Genomic DNA, 27,475 nt, shown 5'->3' with positions numbered 1-27,475 from the left:
CTAAAATGGTATCGTATGTATTCAACAGAGACAATATAGAAAAAAAAAGAAAATATCCTATCCTCTGTGATTGCTACGATATCCGGTTCACGAAGTTTGCGAAATTCCTCGTTTCGCTGTCATCGTAACTTGACGGATATGGAAACTAATTAGAAAGTTTATGAGTACGTAGACATATCCGCATGCAAACAAAGATCAGTGGCACACTTATTAAAAAAAAAATCTACGACAAGTTGAACAGAAAACAGGATCACATTTTTAACTTGTGTGGGAAAAGGCATTGTCGGCATTAAGACCGATGTGATTGGAGATCGTTTGATTTTGACCTAGGCCGTGGTCCATTGGTGCCAAGGCTCAACGTCTAGCATTTGTTGCCCAACTGCAGCAAGGTTAAAGCGGGGTGTTAGAGTTGTGTGCTGAAGGGTTAAAGGCCCAGACACATAAAATTTACTTTTATTCACATTACGAGAGATCATCAGCGAGACCCTAAAAACCTAATTTTTAAAAATCCAACAAGAAGTGGCTATTTTACATATGCTAGATAAGAATAGATTTCCTGAAGTCCCAATAAAGGAAAACCGTATGAAATCACTTACATTTGAAACTTAAATAATTTATTGACACGCCCTATGAGTACCTTCGTATTGACCTCAACTTGTCTAGGTTTTTGGGTATCGAGGTCAATGTCTCAAACAGATCCATGCGTAGAGGCTAATTTGAGTAAAACACGTCACTTGTGTCGGTCTACGTTATTGTCGCGTCAGATTAGACACGTGTAAAAGAATAATTTTACAGTTACACAAGCATCTGCGGCCTCACTCGCGTGTTAATTTGCCTTTGTCAATTTTAACGTTGAACTCTTCTCAAACAAAACGTTTCAGTAGTTTTTGTATGAATTCGTCGAAAATTACTCTAAATAAATCATATCATTTACTAAATATATATCTATCTATGTCAAGTTTAAACCATGTTGAAATGAACTTCCGAATACTTAAATTTTTACACAGAAAAATTTTGGGTTTCCTAACTCTATTGTCATCTTTGAGAATGATGAAGAAAGGATAATTTTTAAGAGTCAGGAAAGTAAAGGTTCATTCCTATACGTATAATAGGCACGAGCACGTAGAAGCAGTATATAGCAGTTCAGTTACAAGGGTACTCAACGATGTACTACATTCAATTTATTATCACTACCTTATCTCTAACTGTGCACACATAATGAACGTACTTGTTAAGTCAGAAACTATTAATTTTGTAGCCTAATTTTGCATAATTGATGACCGGCTTTAAAGTCTGCTGACTTTTTATGTTAAAGCCATTGGTTAAATTATAACAAGTCCAATGCTTAATTTGGCTTCACGTTTATTGGTGTTGACTTATATGTACAGTACAATGTAAATTTTTACCAATCTTCTTTGTAACATTGAATTACCTACGTAACCTAATATGTATCAGCATAGGCATCCTCGTTGAATTCTTAATCGTTCTACAATCAGTTTTTATCAAAACTGGTTAACAAACTTTAAAGCATAACATAACATACCATCATACGTCCCTCGCGGCGTAGACAGAGCCAACAGTCATCAATAGACCGAAAGGCCTCGCTCAGATGTTTGGCTTAATGATAGAATTGAGATTCAATTAGTAACAGGTTGCTAGCCCATCGCCTAAAAGACGAATCTCAATTAAATTAGGCAATCCCTTAGTCTTTTAAGCAATACTTACTTATTTAAAATACAATAGATCGGTATAAAGAAGATCTTTTAATATATAGACAATACATTTAAAGATGAATAGACGGGCCAGTCATTGATCTAGGCAGTTGCATAACCTGATTTTGAACGAATGTAGGGCGCAACTCGAGTGGATCTAATTAATATTAGCGTCAATTAAATAGGAGCGACCGTGGAGAAATTGCTAAATAACTTTACGATTTCCTTCCTACTTCCTACATGCTGATATTATTTTTCATATAAAAACCAATGAACCTTTCTTTGTATTAGTATGTTTATACAGTTGTGTTCAGTGCAAAGTACAGCACAGTCTAGATCAGTTATTGCGGTAAATTTTCTAGAATCAGATATAAAAACTTACAGTACCTTCTAACTAACGATAATGATAAAAATAGAACTGAACTATACCCCGGAACGTAGTGAACAAAAAGTGAAAAGATACTTCGCAATAAATCTGTCATTACATAGTCTTAGAGATAATTTAGGAAAAAAATGTTTTTTTTTTGTAACAATCAAAAGTCATATGGTCATTACGAACTTGCCTGATCATGGGCAGCCAGCGTGCTCGCCACGTGATCGCGACCACTCGTGACCATGTGGTTTATCATTTCTGTTTAATTCTGACTTCTTATTAAACATATTTTTTAATAAACCAGCGCCTATAAACCAATACTATCATGTTAAGTCGATACTTGGACTAAAAGGAAACTGTTATAACTAGCAACATTACAAAGTGATGAAGAGAGCTCAAGACACAAGTCAACTTAATAATCGTTTATCGATTACAACTGAAAGTCACCATTTTATATATTTACTCATTAAATTTATTAATTCGCTTTATTAAATTGACTCGTCTATTGGATTTTATCTGTGACTATAATAACAATACGCTCAAAGTTCAAGGACTGTACAAAAAACTTCAAATACTTAGTACCTACCAATTAAATCGATTAGCTATTTTTATCATCTCCATTCTCATTCGTTCTGTCAAAGTATTTAGGTCTGCAACATTCCATATTCATTACTTTATCGACCAAAGCTTCGAGGAATAATTTATTCTGTTTATTTATGGACATGTTTAGTTATTGTATACAAATACGTCATTGCTTTTGAAACCCACCTACGACAAGTCAGAGTTCCATGAAGGAATATATTTGACGAATAAACAATTTGCAAATTTAAACAATAATAATATAAGTAATTTTAATTTGTAGAAGGATAGATCGATAGATAATGTGTATTAGGGTACTAAATAGTACAATATAAATCACCCACTCAATGGACAGCTGTTGTACCAAAAATAAACTTCACAAGTCGCGGGAGGGATACTGTGAGCATTAATTGCGAACATTCGCGAATATTCTATTTATCTTTGGTGTAGAAATGTGAATGAATTTAATTTATGAAAAACAATTCGGGGAATCTATTTCTATAATATTTACGCCTAGTATACGCGACGACGGGGAAAAATAAATTCGGTACTCGTGCGGTTTTTGGGGTACTCTACAAAAGTAAACTCATGCCTGCCCAATTTTGATATCTTGATTTAGAAGAAGGATGAATAAATGTTATAACGTTAAATTTATTACAGATTTTGCAGGAATGAAGCTTTATTTGAAAACTAAATTAATGAAATTAAACAATCCTTCATGCACGAGTAACACATAAGGTACTCAGGCGTACAATGATCTATGAGATTACATTGTAATAAAACAATAGAGGTTGTTTTAAGATAGTAAACTTCTAAGTATTAACAGATAGTGGCAGTTGGAAATCGATTATTTCCTTTTTTTATAATTTTATTTTTTATACTTAAATAAACACATTACTCATCTTTAAAAAATTCTTATAAAGGTCAGGTATTTTAATTTTTTTTTTTTGCATAATAACATAAATATCAAGCTAAATACTAGAAAAATTACATCGAAATTTACAAAGTAACGACCTTAGTAAGTAAAGTTCATGTACTAGCAGACGAGGACAAGTGTCGAGTCACCTTCAGCGAAAGTGTTTGTTCCATGGTTGAAAAATAAAGGCTGGTCAATAAACAAATGAACAAGGTACACCGTTGCAAAGCCCACATAACTCAAACCCATACCTCAATTTAAAGTTTAAAGAACCCATACATTGCAAATTGAAGGAATTCATGTTGAAGAATATAGACTCTGTGAGAACTTAAAAGGTTAAAGAAATCTAAGAATTTTCTATGGGTCAACGTGTGCGAATTAAAAGCATACACTCCCGCTGCGCTGGTCAAAATTCCAGTGCGATCATGATATTTTCTGACTTACGAACGAGGAAAAGATGGTGAGGAAAGAAGATTTCTTGTACTATATCTTCCAATGTCCCGTAAATAAACAGCTAATCATTAGATAACAGTATACCGATACATTTCTTTAAAGCCAAAAAAAGTAACCCTAATGATATTTAAATATAATTAAGTAATTAAATAGATCAGATAGTATCAAAAACGTTTGAAAATACTGAGGATTTCCCTAGTGACGACTGTAGAACCGGAGGCCGGGCTGAATGACGCAAGGTGCGCGCGCGCCGCGTCATCGCGGACTTTGAACTTGTGATATGTGTGTCCGCGATACGAATTATAGCGAACTGGCAACGTTATCTTTCATTTAACAGTAATATAAAGAATCCATCATTTTTTGAATTTGTTTATTTATATATTTATGTACATAAAAGAAAAAATACGAATAGAACCTTAACTAAGGAGAAATTTAGATTTGTTTTTTTATACCGGAGGCGTATCTCATGACAACATAAAATATTTTCACTACATACGGCTAGCAAAAAATTTGCAGTCTCCTATAAACCATCAATGTATGTAAATTTAGTGTTTGCAAATAAGGATATTATTGAATTTGAAAATGAATAGTTTGAAACTATGGTTAGTGACGGGATAGGTACTTTTAAACGTGAATTCTATTCTTAAATTAAACTAATTGCCGAGTACATTCTGAAAGTACGAGCAACATTTATTGAGTTGATCTGTTTGATAACACAACAAACAATTTTGTTCAATTATAATAATAACAAAAATAAATATATTTTCATAACTGACCCGTTACGAATAAAACAAACTCAGACTTACGTAACAAAAGTACTGTAAGTGTCATAAAATGTGATAAGCGAGAAAAATTTCCTTGCGATAAAGTTTCAGTAGGTAAACTCGTATCAACATGTGGCGGCGTTTTTGATAAATATAGTTTTTGATCAAAACCTACTAATGAAAAAAAGTTGGCCTGGCAGAGCGCAGAATTAAATAAATTTGATATATGAGATGAAGGGTGTTACAATTCGCAAAGCAAAATTAGTAATAATAAAAAAACATAACAAAAATAACAATATTCGCGAACATTTGATGAAATAAGTATGTTGTTGTTTATGTCGTATGTAAACTACTTTTAATTTGTAGCTACTGCTGTTACGTGGTTATTGAAATATGTGAGATAAATAGTCAATGGTATGAAATAATGAAGTAAAAATAAATTTTCGATCTGGATGTGAAAAGACAATAAAAATAAATATCTTGAGGATAAATATATACGGGACAAAGTACACAGATTGAGTTAGCCTCGAAGTAGGTTACGAGATATTTATTAAACATTACTATATTTTATAATAAATACTTATATAGATTAAAATCCAAAACCTAGGCCAATCAAAAAATCAGTCTCATCACGCCCTGGCTGGGATTCGGACTCTTGACAAAATGATGACAAAAATCTTCATTTTCTTTTTGATATACGGTTGCTACATGTATGACATTTGAAATTACAACAAGGGATTTCCATGACATAATTACACGTGCAAACGTACAGACCTATATATTATTAGAAGTGTCGTCAACAAATATTTGAAGAATGAATCTATTTGTGTTATTATTTGTATAATGAAATGAATCATTAATTGTTATAGTGTTGTCACAAAACACTGCTTTAATGTATGACATTTTTGCAAATTTATATCATTTTTCACTTTTACATACATATCATCTTATACACATTTTTAATAATAGAAATGTGATAAAAATTGTATTTAGTTAATGATCATGTTTTAAAAATAAATACTTTTTTTAAGTTCAATTAAAATTACTAGATGGAGATCAAAGATGTTTTACTAATTGCCTATTGTACAATTGCTTGTTGAGGATGCAATAACTGAAATCGTTCTTGAATGAATTGCATGATTAGCATCTCTCCAGTGAACTCCGTATATGAGCTAATATGTTGATATGAATAGTGAAAGTGGTCGAGTGATGAAGAAAGTTGATGATAGTTTGCAAATTCGCATAGCAAGTATGTGGTATGTGGGCTCACTTTCATTCACAAAGCCTTTCTTTCCACTTTTACAGCTGTATTCAATAAAAAAAATAGTTATTGCAAAAAAAATTATAGGAATTAATGTTATAAAAAGAAGAAAATTTTTGCCAAATCTTTTTTTTTTAGTACTAGTAAATATTGACGTTTTATTAAATTGATGTGAATGGTGATAAATTTGTATCATTTTAAGTTTATTTTTTATTTTGATTATAATATGTTATAAATATTTTATAATTTAGTTCAATTAATTAATTCATAAGCTAGCAATTGTTTCCGATATCTAACTAGGTCAGCCATATTTGAGAAAAATTTGTATAATTACGATGAATAGAAGTAATAATTAAACTTAATGCAAAATGCACACTATTGTAAAAATAAAATAAATAAGCATAAACATTTCTCACAAGATGGCAAAATTATCGTTAACATTTACGTTATAACATTTGCTAAATTAACTTTCTAATATACATAGGTACTCATTAGGTATAGGCCGGTAATTTGTATATTTATGTTAAAGTAAATAAAACACGCGTAACAACATGGTATTTAAATTTCATTTGATGAATGAAGATTTTCTAAGTCTCAATGAAAATTAGAAATAACTAGAATTTAAATGGCATTTCTCCATTTCGCTGTGCACTGCGCATGACTGATTTTCTTGTCTAAGAAATATGTGTAGTAATGGGTAGGTGTAATTGTTATATGTACATTGTACTTACGTGGTAAGTAAGTTTAAGTAAGCTTTTTTGCATAACATTTGAGAATGGGAATAAGAGAATATCCAAGTACCGTCCGCTCTTAAAAAAGTCGTTCATTAATCATGAGCAGAAGAATCCGGTAAAAACTGAGCCTTAGCAACAAGAACTACCACGTGGTGTCCGTTCAACTGGCGGATCCGATTCCTTGAGTAGGGACTACAGTGAGTGCGACAGGGATGGCAGATACTACCTGGTAGTTATTTAAGAAAAAAAGGCGGGGAAATACAAAGTAATGGATACTAACTATTCTTGTTATCAATAATACTTTATCAATTAATGATTAATCATCGACGTTCGTGCAATGACAAAGCGAGAAACTATACCTTTATTAGTTGGTCCCAGATGTCAACGTATGAATCCATATCCATGACAGTTACAGGTCAAAGAAAAAGCACAAGTGCTGAAACCGATCTAGATAGACGCGCCCTAAAATCTGGCGCAGATCCCGCGAGTCCCGAGTATAACCCGAATTTAGAATGCATTTACCTTTGCCAAGCATCGTCTGAACACTATCAGGAAGTCCTCGAAGACGTCGCCGGTCACTCCCGTTAAATCTTCCAATTCCAGAGACATTTTATCTTATATACTTATTAAATAAGTAAGACAAATAACAAATATATAAAAAAAATCACAGACGATTACTACTTTGGAACTATTCTATCAGATCGTTTAATACTTTAACTAAAGCGAGTGTGCAGTGATGTGGCGCGATAGCTGTTACGCGTCTGTTCACTCCGAATAGCATTCTCACACTGGTCGAGCGGTGCGAAGCATTTCGTCACTGTGACAAGGCAAACGCAAAACCGCGCTCCGCCGGTTTTTGACAGACGAGCCCTCCGGTACCAAGTTTTAGGCGATATAACAGAAAACGATAGTTTTCAACGCAAACGTGCGAAGTTTGTAGCGTCGTGAGAGAGCAATGGTAGGGGGTTTAACAGCTGATAATGGGGGACTTTGTAACGAAGTGACTGCAAGTTCATTGGGGGCTCGCCGCATTCTTTAAACGATACGGCGAAGTCGTCAGTGCCCACCTAGCAACTGGTGTGGTGTAGGTACTTACCACATCGACATCGATATTCATCTCGTATGCAGTGTGCACACAATGATAAAGAAGGTGAAAGGCATGCGCTCTGAGAATTGTTAAAAACTAGAACAGCGAGCAAACTACTGCGGCTATTTCCTGTGTCCTTACTTGGAATAAGTAATTAAAGACATAGGTATTTCTTTTTTTATTCGGCGTATAAATCAAAAACCACTATTGAAAAGTTTCAATTCCAAATACCTTCTTAATATTGTAAGTGTGAAAATAAATTTGTTTGTTTGTTTGTTACCGCTTCACACTTTCTGAACCAATCTTTTCGAAAATATAAATAAGAGTCTAAGAGACGGACATATGATACCTTCCATCCCGGTAAAAACTATATTTCCCATGGAATTTGCGAAAAACCCGTATTCTACTATAGGTGGTGCTAAACTAGCGCGGGCGAAACAACGGGCAAAAGCTAGTGCGAAATAAATGTAGGTCGAACAAAGACATGGCATGACCGTACATTCTTCTTAGAAACGATTCAGGTAAGGTCCCTTATTTTAATTATCTTTACAAACTTCTGCGAAGGCAGAAGGAGTGTTGTTGCTTTTATTATACGAGCTTAACGAGTAAAATTTCTTCAATTCTTCCAAAATCATCATATAGCAGCAGTGTAAAAAAAGGTTAGTAATATTAAACAATTGAAAAGTTTCTAAGAAGGATGTAATGTAATCCTTTGTGAACGTTATCAACTGTGCCTAGAGCAATTTGCATTTTGCTGACGTAAATTGAAGCGCAGTCAGCTGAGCTGAGCAGTATCACTATCATTCTATCATAGCCTCTAGGTACTTTTAGTGTCGAACTGTCGATTGTAGAAATCTGATTCCAGTGAGGCTCTTCCGGTAGGTTATTTTAATATTAAATATAGCTTTATTAATAGCGACGATAGTATGAATATGGACAATGATGTATGGAGGGATCGTGAAAAGTGGAGTGTGGTAGAGTTATATTTTCTCCTCCGATAAGTCCGGAAGAGTGTCTTTCTATAGATTATTCCACATTGGTCACCTGGGTGATCAAATTCCACATTCATATAATTAATTTAGGTTTTAGTTTATTTTAATGATTAAAATGCTGTTTTGTGATATAATATATTATTATAAAATTTGTTTTATTTTCTCGACCGAGTCGGTTTCTTGTCGAATTCCCGTCCTGAAGCCTTCAGGAAGAGGGAGATTCGACGTCCCCTTCAATAAACATAGTGTTCCCTAAAACTTTACTCAACAAAGCGACTGTGTGTAGTGCTGCTTGTTTCTGCATTATAGTGATGTCTATGTTGGAGTCTAAGAAATATATTATTATATATTATATCACATACTATATACTATATATATTATTATATAATAACTAGTACCGCAACTAGATACGGTCCATAAAATTAATCTTACAAATTATAAAGACGTATTTCAGAAAACTATAGCTGAAATATGAAAAAAATTAAGCTTGTTGCAACTAACACATCAATTAGATAATCGTTAAACATTAGAAATAAGACGGAAGACAGAAATACTTTGGCAAGAGCGCAAAACGTCTCGATTTCCCGGGCTAGCCCGTGTACCTCACGTAACGTATTGAGATTTGTTTTGTAACTTATTGCTTTGATCTGAAGGAATAGCTTTGCTTTGTTTGGAAAAGCTACACGCTACATATTCATCTTGTTAGATGTTTTAAATCTTTGTACGGTGCCATTTTCGATAACGAAGGCCGGCTGATTTGATCAACAGTCTATCTGTACTTTGGAAACCATTCTGTTCGTATAGTTCTATCATTCAACTAATAGGACTTCGCGAACAATGGTTTAAAAGAGCGGTCAGTATTTCGAGCAAATGTATGGTTTTAATACATTAGTCAGGAGATTCGTTTTTGACATGAAGTTCAATTTAAATAAGGCCTATTGTATCGCATTGTTTTAAATAAATAAAAAGTGTACATACATATATACTTGCTAAATTAAATTGATTTCAGTTTGTAAGCACTACATACATATTTCTATTATTGGCACTAAATGATTTCAGATGGCACATCAATCCGTTGATCTAGGTCGCAATCTGGTTGTTGTTATAATACTATATTGCCTAGGGAGCGCTCAATGACAAAACGCCGGTCAAAGGAAAACATAAAAGCACTTCCTTTATTCCACGAATCAATCTGAGAATGAACGCTGATTGTGTGGAAATGTTTATGTCCAGTGTCCACTCTCCTTTCTCGAGAATTTTCCAGAATCTTCACTTGGTATATTTCCACAGCTTTGCAAAATCTCTTACCTGTGACGTTTTCTTTACTTTTATTTTATCTTTTTAGTGGAACAAATTTAAAAAATGTGACACAACAAATGAATAAAATGCAAGCAGATGTAGATGAAGAGATCGAAATACGCAGTGATCGATGGAAAATGGAATGTTGTAGTCTCTGCCTACCACTTCGAGAAAAGGGTATGGATTTTACATAAAGTTTATAAGGAAAAGAGGTTTGTCATGTTATTTATTAATTGCCTGGCTTGTTCTATAATGCCAACATGGTCTCAAAAGTAATAAAAAAAAAACTTTAAATCATTAAATATTTAAATTGCTGACAGTCTTTCTGCAACCAGCAAAAAATACCTAGGACCTTTAAGACTTCCGGAGCACACTGGACCCAAACAGATTCAGGTTTAAGAACAATAAATTGTAATTGTTCATGCACTTTACAATAATAATATGTTACGGGAAATATATAAAAAACAAATGCAAATAAAATTCCACTCTTCCTGTAATCATTTAGAACTTTATATTTACGTTAAAACAATAACATTATACATTAATTAAAATCGGGTAAAGTAAAAGTAGGTAGCAAATATATGGTATCGTCTTCGGTAACTCGACATTTCTTTTTTAAAAGGAATAATTGTTTGGCTCATAAATTTGGTTTCTTCATTTAGGCGGTAAGTTAGCAATCTGTTATTATCTGAATCTCAGTTCCACAATTCAGAGCCTTATCCATACTGTAGACTCTGTTTACCTCGTAGTCTCATAAGTTATGTAGTATAAAATGTGATTTATGAAAGTACTGAACGGCATTTTTTTCTTAATAACTGACTCGCAAAAAGACAGATTTGGTCAAGAGTACCCGAAGAGCTTACATGAAGAGGGTGATGAATTGATGAAACGGATGCAATGAAATGAAATGCTCTTGTAATGTTGGTCTGTAACAAATTACGCCTATGGCTGATAATAAATATAAGACTTGTGAAATTAATTAGTTGCAATTTCTAACGGCAATATTAGGCAATCGACTGAATATTTTCACCATAATTTTATTTCGCAAACTTCGTATAGTTGGTTGGTTTCTGATAAAACGTATTTTTATAGAGATAATAAAGTGATATCATATATTATCGTTTGAACTATAAACTCTACCGTTTATCAATTGTTAACTCATTTTTAAATAGTCATATTAGTGGTATACTTTACATGACTGTCCGAAAAAGAGTGTCATGTATTCAGGGTTTGAATACATGTGTTTTATTATGTTACTTGAAAGTGCTTGAAACGTGCCGTGTGATTCTCGGCACCAGTACAAAAAAGAATAGGACCACTCCATCTCTTTCCCATGGATGTTTGTAAAAGGCGACTAAGGGATAGATTTCCAAACCTTGCGATCCTTTTTTTAAGCGATGGGCTGGCAACCTGTCACTATTTGAATCTCAATTCTATCATTAAGCCAAATAGCTGAGCGTGGCCTATTAGTCTTTTCAAGACTGTTGCCTCTGTCTACCCCACAAGGGATATAGACAGGACCATATGTATGTATGGATGCTTGAGACGTAAGTTGACCATTGAGCCAAAAGCAAGAAAGAATGTTAACTAACAAAGCGTTGATGAGCGTTATGACGTGAATTCTCTTATTCTTAAAATATACAAAATGATTATACCCAAAAGATGAATTAGGTTTTATATATATGAGGCGGGAGGGGGCTGACTCTTTACCACTTTAGATATTACACAAAATAATATCAAAAATCTACTATTTTAGCAACCTCAATCGTATCATTTTCAAAGACCTATTATTATACCTACAACATTACTATACAATAACTATACCTACAATATTACGTAGGTACTTATTGTTGAAAAATAGTAAAAAATTTATTAAATCAAACTAACAAACATCCATTTGACTATGCCTAATGCTTTCCAAAAAAAGTTAAATTTTATTAATCAACAGAGGAGAATGAGAGCAACAGGCATCCATCCGACCATACAGACCGACATAGGAACTTAGCCAAATTCTTAAACCTAAAAAATAACAATAGTTATTAGTTTCTAGGTTAAACAGTCGCGACATTTTAGTCGAATCCGTTAACATATTTTATACATTTTATGGTCGCGCAGCTAAATGAGTCGCCTGGTGACGTCATCCGGCAGCATGCCAGTAAGGAACCGGTAATAACCGGATCGCCAAAGTTCGCAGTATCTGCGAATTGATGAGTAACTGGGCGGCGCGTGTGGCGTGGGATGTGCGAAGTAAATGTTAAAATCAGTATGTCAACTACTTGAAGAACGGTGAGATCTTAATTCCTTATTTTTTGAGCAAAAGCCATAGTACCTAAGATTATAATGAAATTTTGTCACCAAATTTGGATTTTATTTTTTGGAGTCCGCCCATTTATTGTATAATTGATTGAATTTTAATGTATTTTTACAACAACATATTCAAATTACGACTTTCAGTTAAAGTATAGTAAAACCGTTTAACTAAGTATGCCAATATTTGTACTAATTTAGTACATTAAAAGCATCTACTCTTCAATTAAATAGGAAGCGAAAATATTTTTCTGTTCGTTACAAATTGATCTATCATTATGAATCCAAAAATTGTTCCCGAGTAATTTAATTTTGCTACTTTCTTCTTACACAATTACCATGGAAAGGAGTGGAACTTAGATAAATCTCTTTATTATACATTTACACTATTTACTTGGTAACAAAAATAGAAATTGTCGTCAAAGAAATCAAGATTAACCTACTTTTCAAAATTATTTATACTATGGCACACACGTGAACAGACCAAACGCGACTCGTAGCCTCGACATATTCGAATGTAAATTTTGATTCTATTTTGCATATTTTTTCTTATATTATTTTTGGATATTTTAGTCACTATACCAACAATAAATGGAAATCGAAAATAAATACATTACATATAAACTACACACTAATCTATTCCATTAGACTAATTTGACTATCGAACCATTGGATTCTGTTTGACATTCCAAGCAAATGAAACATTTAACTATGTAATTAATTACGAGTCACTAGCCAACGTTCATTAAAAAATTAATCTTCTAGATTTATCCATAACATTTTGTTGGATCCAGGAACGGCCGTGCTCCAAAATCGAACCGAACTAAATAGCAGAGGCAATACTAATTAATGATATCTACGATACATTCACACGAGATAGTAACTAATGAGTCCAACGATTGTTTACTACGGAAATTTTCGCATAAAAGAACGTAATGTCAGTCTAGACCAACCGTTATCGGTGTTAAGGATCATTGGGTCACACTCTTGAAAGAAATTCTTACGATGCCCTTCTACAAATCCTAGGTCAACGTCTGCAAACAATTAAGAATCTGCAAATAAGTGATTCCGACATTTTGTTCTTATTTTTGAACAATGAGGTTAGAGGTGATACCATTATTCAACAGGCTTCTTAATGGCAATACTTTTCTCTATTTTTAATGTTTTCTTAACGTACATTTATAGAACGTAGCATGAAAATTCTAAAATTGACAAGTATGGTCGGATAAAACATATGCAATATGTAGTACACATTTGTGTGTAGATATAATAATATACGTGAAAGAACTGTAAATATTTACCAAACAATACGTCACTGATACGTAAGTGTTACTATTCTAAACGAGTTAACACGATTTACCGATTTACTTGTGTTTGGACTGTCATGCCATATCATGTCCTGTCATGGGAACTTAAAATGGACATTGACCCACTCTTCTGATGAAATTGGTTGGTAACAAAATAATCTAATTAGGGTTCCCAAGAAAGGCATAATAAATAAGCCTTTCTGATTAATACATATCTGTATATAGCAGTTTATTAATTTGCTGCACAGAATTTAATAGATCTAATATAGTGATATTAATAATTTGAGAAAATCTCCACAGTAAGGGGTATAAAATAAAACTTAAGATCGATATATTTTCTTTCACAGTGTCTAATGTACAGGATTTCAATGTTTTAGCGCACCGTAAGTCCATTAGCTTTTAAATACCTACATAAAAATGGTTACCAGTTATTTAAATATATTAAAAAAAGCACAATACCACCCACTCTCATCCCATTATTGGGTACGTGGCATTGTTGATCTATCGTTACCTTTGGCAAAATAAATCGCTACGTGTCAGTTTCCTAGTTACCTCTCCACTCGACCATGAAAGCTGGACAAATTTAACCTTGAAGCTTGCACCCACTCGCAAAGGTGTCGCATAAGTGATAATATTATCAGTACATTACATACAAATACATAATGGTGAATGGGAAGTGGTTTGATATTAGCAAAATAAGGTTTGAAATGTTATTTTTGGAAGAATACGACAAAAAGATAAGAAACGGAGGGAATAAAGGAAAACGCCAGCGAAAATGAACAAAATGGCTTCGTTACCCAAATAATTTACTGCGTCTCTTACTAGTTATAGTAACTTAGTAATAGAGAAGAATTAACAAATGTTAACATGTTATTTGTTTTTAAACTGATAGGTATTTCGGAAATAAGAGTTACTCCAGACTCCTAAGCACAACATTTGAGAGCACTCGGGAGAAGGTAAAACATATTTCCATGTCATGTATTATTAATTGAATGCTTTTATATTTAAGTCATGTGGAGAAGATGAATGAAAGCAGGTTGACTTGTCAAATATACAAGGAAATCGTTAATGGGACTGTAAGAAATGGTAGACGAACGTACCTTGATCGAATCAGGGGCGTCCTGGTAAAAGATGACGATGTCAATGAAGCGCAAAGTGGAGGAACTAATGCATACTCCGCCTAGGAATTAGGCTTGATTTTATGAATGTTTATTGCTAAATTATTATATTAATTAAATATTTTTACCAATATGAACAAACTTGATTTTATCCGGGGACCGGATGTCCGGACGCAGCGCAACGCGAGTCAGCGCGTGTCCGGTACTATCGGACCACTAAGTGCACTGAAATCCAATATCGATACATTTACAGGTGCTTCATGTCCGAGTGGGGAATTTAATGTTAATGTACGTGTATATGCCTAGTTAAATGAGATGTGAACAAAATCTTCCTGGTACTCGTCCCATTTAAGTCACCCTGGGGAAGACTTCGAGGTTTATTAGCACGAGCTAAGTGTGGTTAAGGTGAGGTAAGGCCGACTCTTACATCCGCCTAAACTTACTAACATCTTGGTTGTAGTACCTACTGGGTGAAAACGTTTATGTATAGTACTGGGTGAATTCGGTTATTTGACAATATGTTTGTATAATGGTCAAGAAAGGCAGGAGTCGCGAAAGAGAGGGGCCCCGGCTGAGGAACGAGGTATCGTGTATTATAGTAGTAATTTATATTTTATATATGTAGTAATTTAAGAGATATATACAATTGTCGATCTTGCTAGCAAGTGGATTTAAAGGATCAATGATCGTGGTTATATTTTGGAAAAAAAACAACCAACAAAATAAACTAACGATAACTTTGCCATTTACGATTTGACAAGAAGAGATACCATATAGACAAAGACAAAATAATAAAATTGGAACGAAGGATCTCTTATTCTTCCTCTTTTCTTAGCCTTCCCAGTGGTTTATTCTCCTCATAATATACTTTTCTCTGTGGACTATTGTATAATTCTAGCTCTTAAAAATTGGAACGAACGATCTCTTATTCTTCCTCTTTTCTCAGCCTTCCCATTACGTGTGGTTTGCTCTCCTCATAATATACTTTTCTCTGTGGACTATTGTATAATTCTTGCTCTCGTCCCCTGTCGTTGTATCTTTGCCTATGTGAATTTACATGCCCATGGGCATTTACTCGAGACGTAGCAATTCGCTTCCTCATACAAAATATTCCATCTCTGTCTCTCCTATGGAACTGTGTGAAAGCTAATTATGTTGTAGAGTCTGCGGTTGTGGCATCGACGTGAGATCAATTAATTGCGTCACATCCACACGCATCAGACTCAGAAGCCGAGCCCCTCAAAATAAAAAAAAGTATACAGAGGTCCTCTGATCGCTCGCAAAAATCCTGGCACCTATTAGTCATTAAAATGGGTCATAGCTTTGATACGTAATTGCTCATTTACAATATAATTATTCAGTCACCAATAAGTGAAGCAATTTATTAAAAAAAATTTCAATTGTCTATACAATTGGATATTTTAATCTATTTAAATTGAAGTAATTGGATTTTTTCATTTAAAACGAGCGGTTCCGAGGGCATAGTAATATCTATAAAAGAGATATATAAAAAAGTTGATTGATGACTTATAAGCACAAAACCCTAGTTCTAGAGATTCCTTTATGTGGTGCACCCCTAGTGCCCAAGGGAGGATTTTCTGAATCTCCCTCGGGGCAATGCAGAAACGAATCGAAATCAACCGGTATTTTTTTTACTAGAAGGTACCTTCTGTATCATTTTCATTGTGTACATCAATCGCGTCACCTGTTTAGTTTTATCCAATTATGTCAACACGAAGGGCGAGGGTTGACTGAGCTGACCTTTGTGTATGCCTGCCTCTGTAGTAAAACTGTCGAATATCGCAACTTTATGCGAAAAACAATGGACGTCTTTGTTTTTGGAAGTATGTGAATGGCGTCCCATACATGAGTAGTGACGTATGCTCCCAGGAATTTAAGAACGTCGGTTGAAATCGTGGTTTATTGGTAGCGATTACGATATTTTGTTCTACCTTTAGATTTCGTATAAATCGGTGCATATTATATAAAAATCCAAATAAGATATATCAAAAATTGTTGATATCTTTAAACAGATAAGAAGCAGCCCCTGCTCGAAGGCAGAGGGTTTAACTAGGAACATGAAAAAAATGCGAGATACAAAAAAGTGTAAACTAGAATCACAATATTTAGTATAAACTAAAATACTATAGTGACTGTAATCCATTAACAGCATTCCTAAATCATATTCATTAATTGATGAGTTTACGTAAACAAACGCATACATTGTACATATTGTTATTGGCAATTATGCTAATGGTTTTTTGGTTTTAGCGCCTAATGACCGCTTGCCCAACAGGCTACGGACGGAAGAAGTACCTACATATAAGAAACACCCGGATTGCTTAGAAAATTATAGTGAAATAAAACACAAACCCCAACTGATAATGTTAGTAATTTTAAAACTTTTAATCATTAACTTACGAAGAAATTTTAATAGCTAAACATTAAGTCTGAACTATAGATTCTTACGGGATAAGATAACTTTACACTTTTAATAACTTTATTTTGCTACATATTGGTAAGCTTCAGTGAACCCTTTGTTTACGGAATCAGCCTACTAGCGATATGTATAACCGAGTAACCTCTTCAATAATACATTAATAATAAATCTTGAGTCCTATTTATTATTTTATTGAACGTAACAATCAAGTCTCATTCCGGAGGTGAAGGCAGAGACTAACTACATCTTTCTAATTTCAAATTTTTAAGAAATTATTCTATTATGACCTTTCACTAAAATAAAATTTGATCCGCCCACACTGGACAGACAAACAGCCTAAAGATCAGGTGACATTTGTTTTAACGTGCGTTACAATATTCGCAGTTGTAGGGGTCGAGACAACGCCTCCTTTATGAGTGACAGCTTCCGCCGATTTTGATTTAATGCCAGTTGACACGCAGTTCACAAATCGACCTCTCGACACCCGTTGAACTCGATATAAACAATACGCAGCTGAGTACTTACGTCGCAGCATGGCGAGACATTAATTCATCATCATTTTTATGACAACAGATCTACTGATTACAAATCTTTTCCCGTGGATGTCGTTGGAGGTCGACAATAAGAAAAAGTAATTTCATTAAGTGCAGCAACCATGATTACAGTTGGGTAAGGGGTCTATACCCCTTGCGGAGTAGGCAAAGACAACAATCTTGTAAAGACTGATAGGCCTCGTTCAGCTGTTCGGCTTAATGATACAATTGAGATTCAAATAGTGACAGGTTGCTAGCCCATCGCCTAAAAGAAGAATCTCAAGTTTACAAAGACATCCCTTAGTCGCCTTTTACGATATCCAAAGGAATGAGACGTAGTGGTCCTATTCTTTTTTTTTATTGGTGCCGTAAGTGTAAGTCAAGATATACACGTGGAGCCTGCTGGTCCGACGGAAGTCGCTTCGTGTAACTACTTTACTCAGTCCAAGATCGTATCACAGGCTGACCCTGGAGCTGAGAGGACTCAACCAAGACAAATTCAGAGAGATGATCATGACTTTTTAATCATATTTGGGTAGGGTTTCTTTATAAAGAGCATCGGATTAAAATATCGCCGAGCTTGCATGAAGGTAGTTATGAATGTGGATAAAGCGAAGGAAGTATGCAGAGATCGTGGCAAGTGGAAGCCTACCCCCCTAAAGAGGCGTGATTTTATGAATGTATGTATGTATGGTTAAAATCAGTATTTTAGGCAGTCGTACAAGAATGTATTTCTTGTATTGCAATTGTTTGCACAATTCCCGACATTGATACGAGCAGATAAAGCGACAGTTGATAGACAGAGGCCTTGGCCGTGTCTGCAAGTAATTGATGGTCGCTTATTAGATTACGGCGATCAGCTGTTCATATGTTCACTTTTATATTACCTTGCTTGAAAATGTTCCGATCGTTAGAAAGGTATTTATAAAAAGAAAAGATTTGTGTTTGTGACAAATAACTCATAAATAACTAGAGCTGTTAAAATTGGCGCAGACCTATAAAAATAACCTAGTTTTATTCAAATCCTACGCAAAAGACCGAGGCAAAAGTCTTCTTTAGAAGCACTACGAACAGTATTTAGACATTTATTGTAGCGGCTTTCCCACGTCTATTTATTATTATTTTTTTACTTTTTATGAAACTTCACTTGGTTAACGTCCTCACTCAAATTATAAAGTCTGTCAAACAGTTTGTTAAGTTTTGAACTTAGCCAAGAATTGAAAATGATCTTTAGAAGAACTAACCACTAAGTATGTGGAAATTATATTCACTTGAATGATCTTTAGAAGAACTAACTAAATGACATACATATCACATTCTTAGTGGTTAGTTCTTCTAAAGATCATTTTCACTTTTTTTTTACACATTCATTTTCACTTAGTGGTTATCTCTGACATCTCGTAATGGCTTATTATTAAGATTTCTGCATTCTTTATTACAATAGTATGGCACGATAAATGTGATTGAAATAACATGGCGAGATATTTAAAGGGTTTCCTTCGCCGGACTACTAATTAATGGAAAAATATAAAAATAAATAGATAACGAAAGTGAAACGCAAATGAAACAGTTGATTCAACCTTTGTTCTAACGATCGTCAGACGAATCTTTGATGGGCGGAAGGGGCACGAACGTGTGTCTGACCCGCGGGGTTATTCAAGAACGATAAGGCATAATTTATGCTCTCTCTCTCCCTAACCTCATAGATAGAGAGAGAAGGAAAATAAGAAATATTTTTTATTTTCGGAAAATGACTTTTGGCTTCGCTATATCTGTCAAAAGTTAAGTTAATCATTGCCACAAATGTTGTCAGAAAATATATTAAAACGATGAAACCTCTCAAGAAAAGGTAGTGCCTTTGCGCTTTGCTTGGCTCGGCCGGGGCACTCACCCACAAACAAACAAAATAGTTAACATACGCACTTCATAAAGGTTAAAAAAAATTACTACATTTCATTAATTTACTAAATTTGTTTGTCTCTTTTCCGCTACTATTTGAGCTCGCTCTATCTATTCATTGAATAACATTTTCAGTTGTACTTATTGAACCCTTGAAACCTACTTTTTAAAATATACAGAATAAGTACTGAAGGTAAACATAAACAGGATTCACGCGTGCGCACTAACGAGTAAACTTAATGTTTACTAGAAATTAATGAAACTTTAATTCACATTTAATTTCAATACCACATGTACCAGTTTACGCCAGTTTGAGTTATCATTACGCCCGAAATTATCTGGTAGGTCCGGCAGTAGATACGCAATGATCATGACTTTTAATTAACTTGGATATTTTCAACATACATACAAAAAATCACGCCTCTTTTCCGGAGGGGTAGGCAGAGACTACCTATAGCTCTACCTATGTTTTTCTAAAAACAATTGTCAAATTTGTGACAGGTATATCTGAGGTCAATGAAGGATTTGATTTCATTTTCTATAATCAAAAGATCCTTCATGAGTTCCGTTGTAGAAGTTCGTAGTTGTTTTGAAGCGGTAATGGATTTAAATGTAAGTTGTGTAAACCTTGTAGGTAAGTATTTGCATCCTATTTTGACCATTAATATACATATTTCTATTTCGTTTAAATGGGGAATAATGTTCTGCCTGTCAATTTGTAGTCTAACTGAAAGACATCACACAATCACATTATCCTCATAGATTGTATTATATTTTGGAAATGAAGCTATGATCTCTATTTATGATGCACCAAGAAGACTAGCGAAAGGAGGCACGAAGAAAATTTATTTTAAAAATCTTTTAATTTACGATTCAGAAGGAAATACCTAATGCGCAGAAAAGGCGCCTTCAAACATTAAGTACAATAGTGTGTGTATTTAAACTACGGGAGCGAACAATAGCTACGAGGAAGTCCCGAAAAGATCAAAGATCGGGATAATTCCTTATCGTCGTCAGCTGTGACAATGAGGCCACTTCCTCTTTTCCTGCTACGATATATTGTTGATCAGTCTATCCAAAATTCATTTGTGAATTTATACATGATGTATTCATGCAAAAGGTCAGGTCAACTGTACCCGAAACCGACGAGCTGAGTGACTTAAATGTAGATTAGGAGTAAGAATTATGCAGATATCGTGGCAAGTCGAAATATATAGTCTCTGCCTGCCCCTTCGGAAAAGAGACATAATTTTATGTATGTATGATGTATTAAGGAATTTTTTTAATAATTTTCGATTTGTTATAAGACGAATTGTTAGAACTTTGTCATTGCCATGATAATATTTGATCGTTCGAAAAATTTGTGAAATCTCAATTCCGATTCGAAACTCTAGAAATAACGTTGCCACTTGTGCATATCAATTAAAATCATATGTAGATCACAAAGGAGACATGATACACATTGTATTAAACTTGTCTTAACTATAATAAACTTGAACAAAATATATCACGTCTGGGTCGTGTTTGATATTTTTTAAAATTCAATCGACCTTTCTTGTCAGTGGATACAAAATAGATAAGTATTGTGTAGTATGAATCCGTACATATTGCACGGCATTGACATTGCGAAGCATTATTTTCAGTGTCAGCAGGTATAGTAAGTCAATAAGCCAATATACCGACGATACAGGCCACCAACATAAAAGAGAAACACATAAAAAAAACATATAACATTAAGTGGATATAGTATTCATTTATGCCGTGTGGTTCCCGGTACCAATTAAATGAAAAGAATAGAACCTCTCCTTCTCTTTTCCATGGATGTCGTAAAAGGAGACTAGCTTATAAGCTTGGGATTATTCTTTTAGACGATGGGCTAACAACCTGTCACTATTTGTATTCTATCATTAGGCCAAAACAGCTGAACGTGGCCTGTCAGCCTTTCAAGGCGGCTGGCTCTGTCAACCCCGCAAGGGATATAGACGTAATTATTGGATGGATTTCGCGCGATAAAAACAGCGTCGCGCGTGCCATGCTACGGGGGATTGTTATCAAGTTTTTCTATTCCATTAATTCCTACCTACTACTATTTTAAGAAATAACGTTTGAATTTTCCTTGTGATATTTTTCCGTGGTTCCGATTAGAGACGACACTTTAAAATAAAGGTACTCACGGTGGAATGCCGCCAAAAGTGTATGAGGGCGTGGATGTCGCTTCCTGGCGCCAAAAGGAGATAGTCCCTCCATTCGTCATAGCTGATGTTCAAGCTGCCATCCTGGTCCATCCTGCGGGAACACTCGGAAATGAACGAGACGGCATGCAAATCGTGGTGTAAAGGATGCTTTCGATTTATGTAGTTCATAAAATTAAGCAATGTCCCAAACAGCTAGCATTGTTTTTGTACGATGATGATTATGTAATATGTGAAGTGATTTATTGAATTGTTTAAAAACTAGCTGCTGTAATAAATTTGATTAGAATAAGACCTTAAGATATATTAATCTTTTCTTACATTACTCCTTTTCTTCCTAAGGATATCGAAAAGAGCGACTTAAAACTTTGCCAAATCTTTTCTATATTAATTTTTACTTGCTTTGCAATAAACAAACAGCTTATAATAACTTATGGGGAAGAACCTCTAAATTAAATTAATGGCGTTTAAAATATAATGGAATACCTAGGCTATTATAGTGAGCCATATTTGAGCTAGACGTAAGCGTGATTTAGTTACAAAATTAAAAAGTATCGTAAACAATAATCATAATTAGTTCTGAGATAAAACATAACATGAATTACACCAAATGTAATGAACATTTAACAGTAATTTTGTACACTTACAGTGACGACATTGCGGAATGATTAAGTTTTTTAATGAAAGTCATTTTATCGAATCACGCGGAATTTTCGATAAATGGAAATCTTCAAGCAAACTACCCTTGCCAATAATAGTTTCAGAGAAAATGGACGAGTAGGGTTTCTGCGCTCTGTGTAACGATGACGAAAGCAATGAGGGAGCATCCGTCGCGAGATGTCGCATGTTAACAGTTTGATGTCGACTCGAAAACCTTAAGATTTGAAAATTATTGGTGGTTTCAATAAGGCCAGATCAAAAATTCATGCTTTTACTTAAAAACCATTCTCTTTCTGTTTCCCCATTTGATGAAGCTAAGTGTATATACAAAACATATCATGAGTGTTACGAACCTAGTTCTTCGAGCGCTCACCCCGAGCAGTGTCGAAAACAAGAATTTTATTCTTAAAAAGTTTTATTTAATTATGATGATGTACACCATAAAATGTGCTTTGCTAACATGACTAACGATAATGAAACGTTGTAAGCATCATGTTGACGACACAATGTGCCTAAAGGGTGCATAGTTCAATGTTTCGTCCCTCGAGCATTTCGTCCCATTAAATACAGCTTAGTATGGCCATTTAACTTTTTAAAAACTAAAACGCAAAAGTGAGATCAAATATTGTGGCAATTTAGTTAATTATCCAAGGTCAAAAATATGTTTTTCGTTTGTCTGTTTTTTTCTGAAACAGGGAAAACAAACAATAATAATTAATATTTTATAGTTGAAGTGATTGTTAGATCAAGAGTTTACTTCAGATTTGCAACTGATGGAACGCGGTTTTATGGTAAAACTGAGGATATAATCACTAATTTTATGAACGCGGCTGCTGTCATATCCCGTGACGCTGTTAACAGTGGAATCGACAAAATTAAATTACAGTTTTGCATTTAGTCGATTTCAGCCATTGTACGTCAATCGGAAAAGAATAATTGGTTTATGGAAATCGCTTCGAACGAAGTGCCTCTTGTTACGATTTGGATTTTGGAACCATTTTGCCACTCACGCTATCAGACTTTTGGACATGTTCAGGAACATTTGTACTTATAAACTTTTAACCCTTTCACAAAACTACCAAAAAAACTTATGTATTTACTTTTACGATTGTTCGTTTTCATATATTCCAATTATTTATTATAATTATTGATTCGACCAAGACTTACAGGTCGCAAATGAGAATCTATGTAAAACAAAACATACCGATATTGGTAAAACATGCTGTATGAATCATATTAATTTAACAACAAATGCATTTGATTGTATAATGACATGTTTTCTGTAAATAATTTATCTTTATCTATGCAACCGGTGGATGGAGTATGATGCCAAAAAGGGGACGAAATAGTTCACGGGACGAAAAACTGTACGACCCCGCTAGGGTTGTTAGTACAATGAACTAAGCTATAACGACCATCGCTTGGCGTCGCTACGTACAATGTATAGCATACGAAGCCAGCGACTACCGAGTTATGCGCTCAACCCGACTTCGCTCGACTTACCACCAGAATTTTGGCCAACCACCTTTTCTGAAACATTCCATTATACCTACTTAATTTTGTGCTGTGGCTAATAAGATCCCAGTTAGAACACTTGTTATTTCATGAGTTCAGCCACCGCTGAGCAAAGGTCGCACTTAAAGGTCTTATCTTAAAGTTAATTTTAAGCAAAATAAAATCAATTCGCTAAGCTACAGACTAATGAAAAACAAATTGATGAAGTTGGAAATAATAATTATTTTAAATCTTTGTTTATTATGTTGTTGATAGCAAAGGTCCTGATGGGTTTAAATATGATGAAAAAAATCTATGATGAAACATTTTTCCTCTTTCATGTCAGAAGGCATTTAAAGGTTCAGCAAACAGGCTTACAGGCTCATCTCATAATGGAAGATTACCGTGGCTCTCGACACTGGATGTCGCATCATTCTTGGCTTCATTTACATGTAGTAACAAATATAGCTGTAGGTACTGTTCAATGCCTAAATTTCGCTTCAATAAATATCGATGAACTGGTCTGGTCTATAGTAATGTACTTTACATACTTTTATGTCACCATGAAAACACTATGGAAAGTAATAAATTATTCACTGTATCTCTTCATACCAGAAAGTTCCTATAATAATAACATTCGCTTGGCAATGAGAAACACAAAGAATTAATTTGAGTTTTTTAAATTAAAAAAAAGAAGTAGCAATCGCTCGCAATAAATTAAATTTAGAATTAAACAAACCTTTTAAGTAAGTTTGTGGCCTCGTTTCTGCCGATGGCTATGCCCAAGTCGGCAAAGGCGGATATAAGTTCTTCCAGATCAACTTTTCCTGGAAAGAGGAACAAGAGTTAATTTTAAAAAATACGTAATGTGACTTGAGTCGCGAATATTTGTCAAAGACGAACCAAAAAGAGAAAAAGATATTTCTTCTCAATGTTCGCGATTAGACCCCATTTCATCAAATTGTCTTCAATTGAGTAAAATCCTAACACTAAACATACCTGCTACATATTTTTCTTAATTTACGACATCACTTTAAAAAACCTTTAAATTATCAGTATTTCTCTACTAGATTATTATAAAAAGGTGGCGTTAAAATCCGTTGCGTAGTTTCAAAAATTTAAGCATACATAGAGATGCCATGCAGCAGGGCACGACTTCACTTCAATCACGTCTACATCCCCTGCGGGGTAGACAGATCCAACAGTCTTGAAAAGACTGATCAACCACGTCAGCTGTTTGGTTTAATGATAGAATTGAGATTCAAATAGTGACAGGTTGCTAACACATCGCCTAAAAGAAAAATCCCAAGTTTAGCCTGTCCCTAAGTCGCCTTTTACGATATCCATAGGACGAGATGGAGTGGACATTCTTTTTTTATTGGTGCCGTGAACCATACGGCACATAGGCACACGGTATATAGTAATGCACCCAATAGTTAAGTTGAGAATAGACACACCATCTTTATTTTTATCGAGATGAGAGAATTGCAAGCGCAGGTTCTTCTCGTGTTCGCGCACGTAGTGGATGAACTCGGACAGGGTGATGTCCCCGGCGTCCTTCCCGCCGGACTTCGCCAGGAATTTCTGGAAATAAATGGATATGTCACATAAAAAAACATCAAAAACTGTAAGTCAGCGGCAGCTTTTTCGCGTATGTACCTTTATAAATATATACGGGACAAATTACACAGATTGAGTTAGCCTCGAAGTAAGTTCGAGACTTGTGTTAAGAGATGCTAACTCAACGATACTATATTTTATAATAAATACTTATATAAATAAACATCCAAGACCCAGGACAATCAGAAAAAGTTCTTTTGTCATCATGCCCAGGCCGGGATTCGAACCCGGGACCTCCGGTGACACAGTCAAGCATACTACCCCTGCGCCACAGAGGCCGTCAAAAAAACCTTTGGTACTTGTACTTTAAATTATGGGAATGACATGACGACTACTTGCATCGCACTCAGTCCTCTAGACAGTTGTGAAGCTGTCAATAAAATGTCAGAATAGCGATGCATGATGGAAACCGAATGGAATGGAAAAGGATGGATGGTGTCATAACCGTTAGTCGAGACGTCAATTCACCAGTGATTTTCACTTCTAAATTTTATATTATTACGATTTCTATGGATCTGTTTAAAAAGATGCAATGTATTTAACACTTCCCTTAATATTAATTTACGTACATACATACATATATATCATCACGTCTTTATCCCTAACGGAATAGACGGAGAAGGCACTTGTTCTCTAAAGATATTTGCGTTAATATCACAATTGGTTTTTTGATAATAAAACTTAGGTGAGGTTGTCATGTATGTAAATGATCCACAATTGAAACAGGATGAGTTAATAGAATAGTTGGCGTAACATTGAGTTGAGAGGAGCCTATTGTGTATTTATGTGTGTACTAACAGTTTCAACTCAAAAAACAAACAAAATGTTTTAAATATTAAACTAGTAAACGTACGCGACTTCGTCTACGTAGCATACACACACACATACATACATACATATGGTCACGTCTATATCCCTTGCGGGGTAGACAGAGCCAACAATCTTGAAAAGACTGAATGGCCACGTTCAGCTAGACTTCGTCTGCGTAGTCTTAATGAAATTATATTTTTTCCAGTTCCACACATAGGTCTACCATAATGGAGATCAGCGAACAGTGTTTAAACCTACATTGTATCAGTGTGTTTAGTACATTCAATTATTATATAAATAAATAAATATATACGGGACAAATTACACAGATTTAGTTAGCCACGAAGTAAGTTCGAAACTTGTGTTACGAGATACTAACCCAAGGATACTATATTTTATAATAAATATTTATATATATTTATATATATAAACATCCCAGACCCAGGCCAATCAGAGAAAGTTCGTTTCTCATCATGTACTGGCCGGAATTCGAACCCGGGACCCCCGATGTCACAGACAAGCGTACTACCGCTGCGCCACAGAGGCCGTCAAATCATAATGCGGTTTAAATTTTAGCGTAATCTCCACTATACAAACAGTTGAAGAGTCACTGACAGACAGACAGCTGTAACTTCTAGGCATATGAAGCAATTTTTGGCATGTTTGCTACTTGGACAATGTAGGGCGCCATTAGGATATCCCTTAGTTCCCTAGATAACTGGAAGAAACGTGATTGCATTTTTGTATGAGGAAATATTTGAATTCAGTCATTTCACTGCATTTAATTTTTGATTCTGGTTTTACATACTAGGTAATTAGAGAAAAACTACCTCAGAATAATTATAAGACCTAAATTAATAAAAATTTATAATAAAGAATGTTAACATATCAAGACAATACATTACACATTGACTCTGTTTTGAGA

The 27,475-nt window shown here is 34.5% G+C and overlaps 1 protein-coding gene across 3 annotated transcripts in view; it reads right to left on the bottom strand.

The window, feature by feature from the left end:
- LOC106134006 (calcium-binding mitochondrial carrier protein SCaMC-2) overlaps window positions 1-27,475 on the bottom strand; it is a 33,804-nt gene that overhangs the window by 4,420 nt on the left and 1,909 nt on the right. Inside the window, exons 2-5 of one of the 3 annotated variants that reach the window (XM_060953628.1) lie at window positions 25,578-25,704; window positions 24,860-24,947; window positions 24,130-24,156; window positions 21,949-22,060 (exon numbers count right to left, since the gene is read on the bottom strand). In XM_060953628.1, coding sequence (XP_060809611.1) covers window positions 21,949-22,060; window positions 24,130-24,156; window positions 24,860-24,947; window positions 25,578-25,704 — 354 coding nt within the window. Of the gene's footprint in view, window positions 1-7,314; window positions 7,597-21,948; window positions 22,061-24,129; window positions 24,157-24,859; window positions 24,948-25,577; window positions 25,705-27,475 lie in introns of those variants that run through there. The other 2 variants (XM_060953629.1, XM_060953630.1) reach the window with 2 other exon arrangements.

The sequence above is a fragment of the Amyelois transitella genome, chromosome Z, assembly GCF_032362555.1.
Source record: "Amyelois transitella isolate CPQ chromosome Z, ilAmyTran1.1, whole genome shotgun sequence".
Classification (NCBI taxonomy): Eukaryota; Metazoa; Arthropoda; class Insecta; order Lepidoptera; family Pyralidae; genus Amyelois; species Amyelois transitella.
This window is presented reverse-complemented; position numbering and strand designations above follow the sequence as displayed.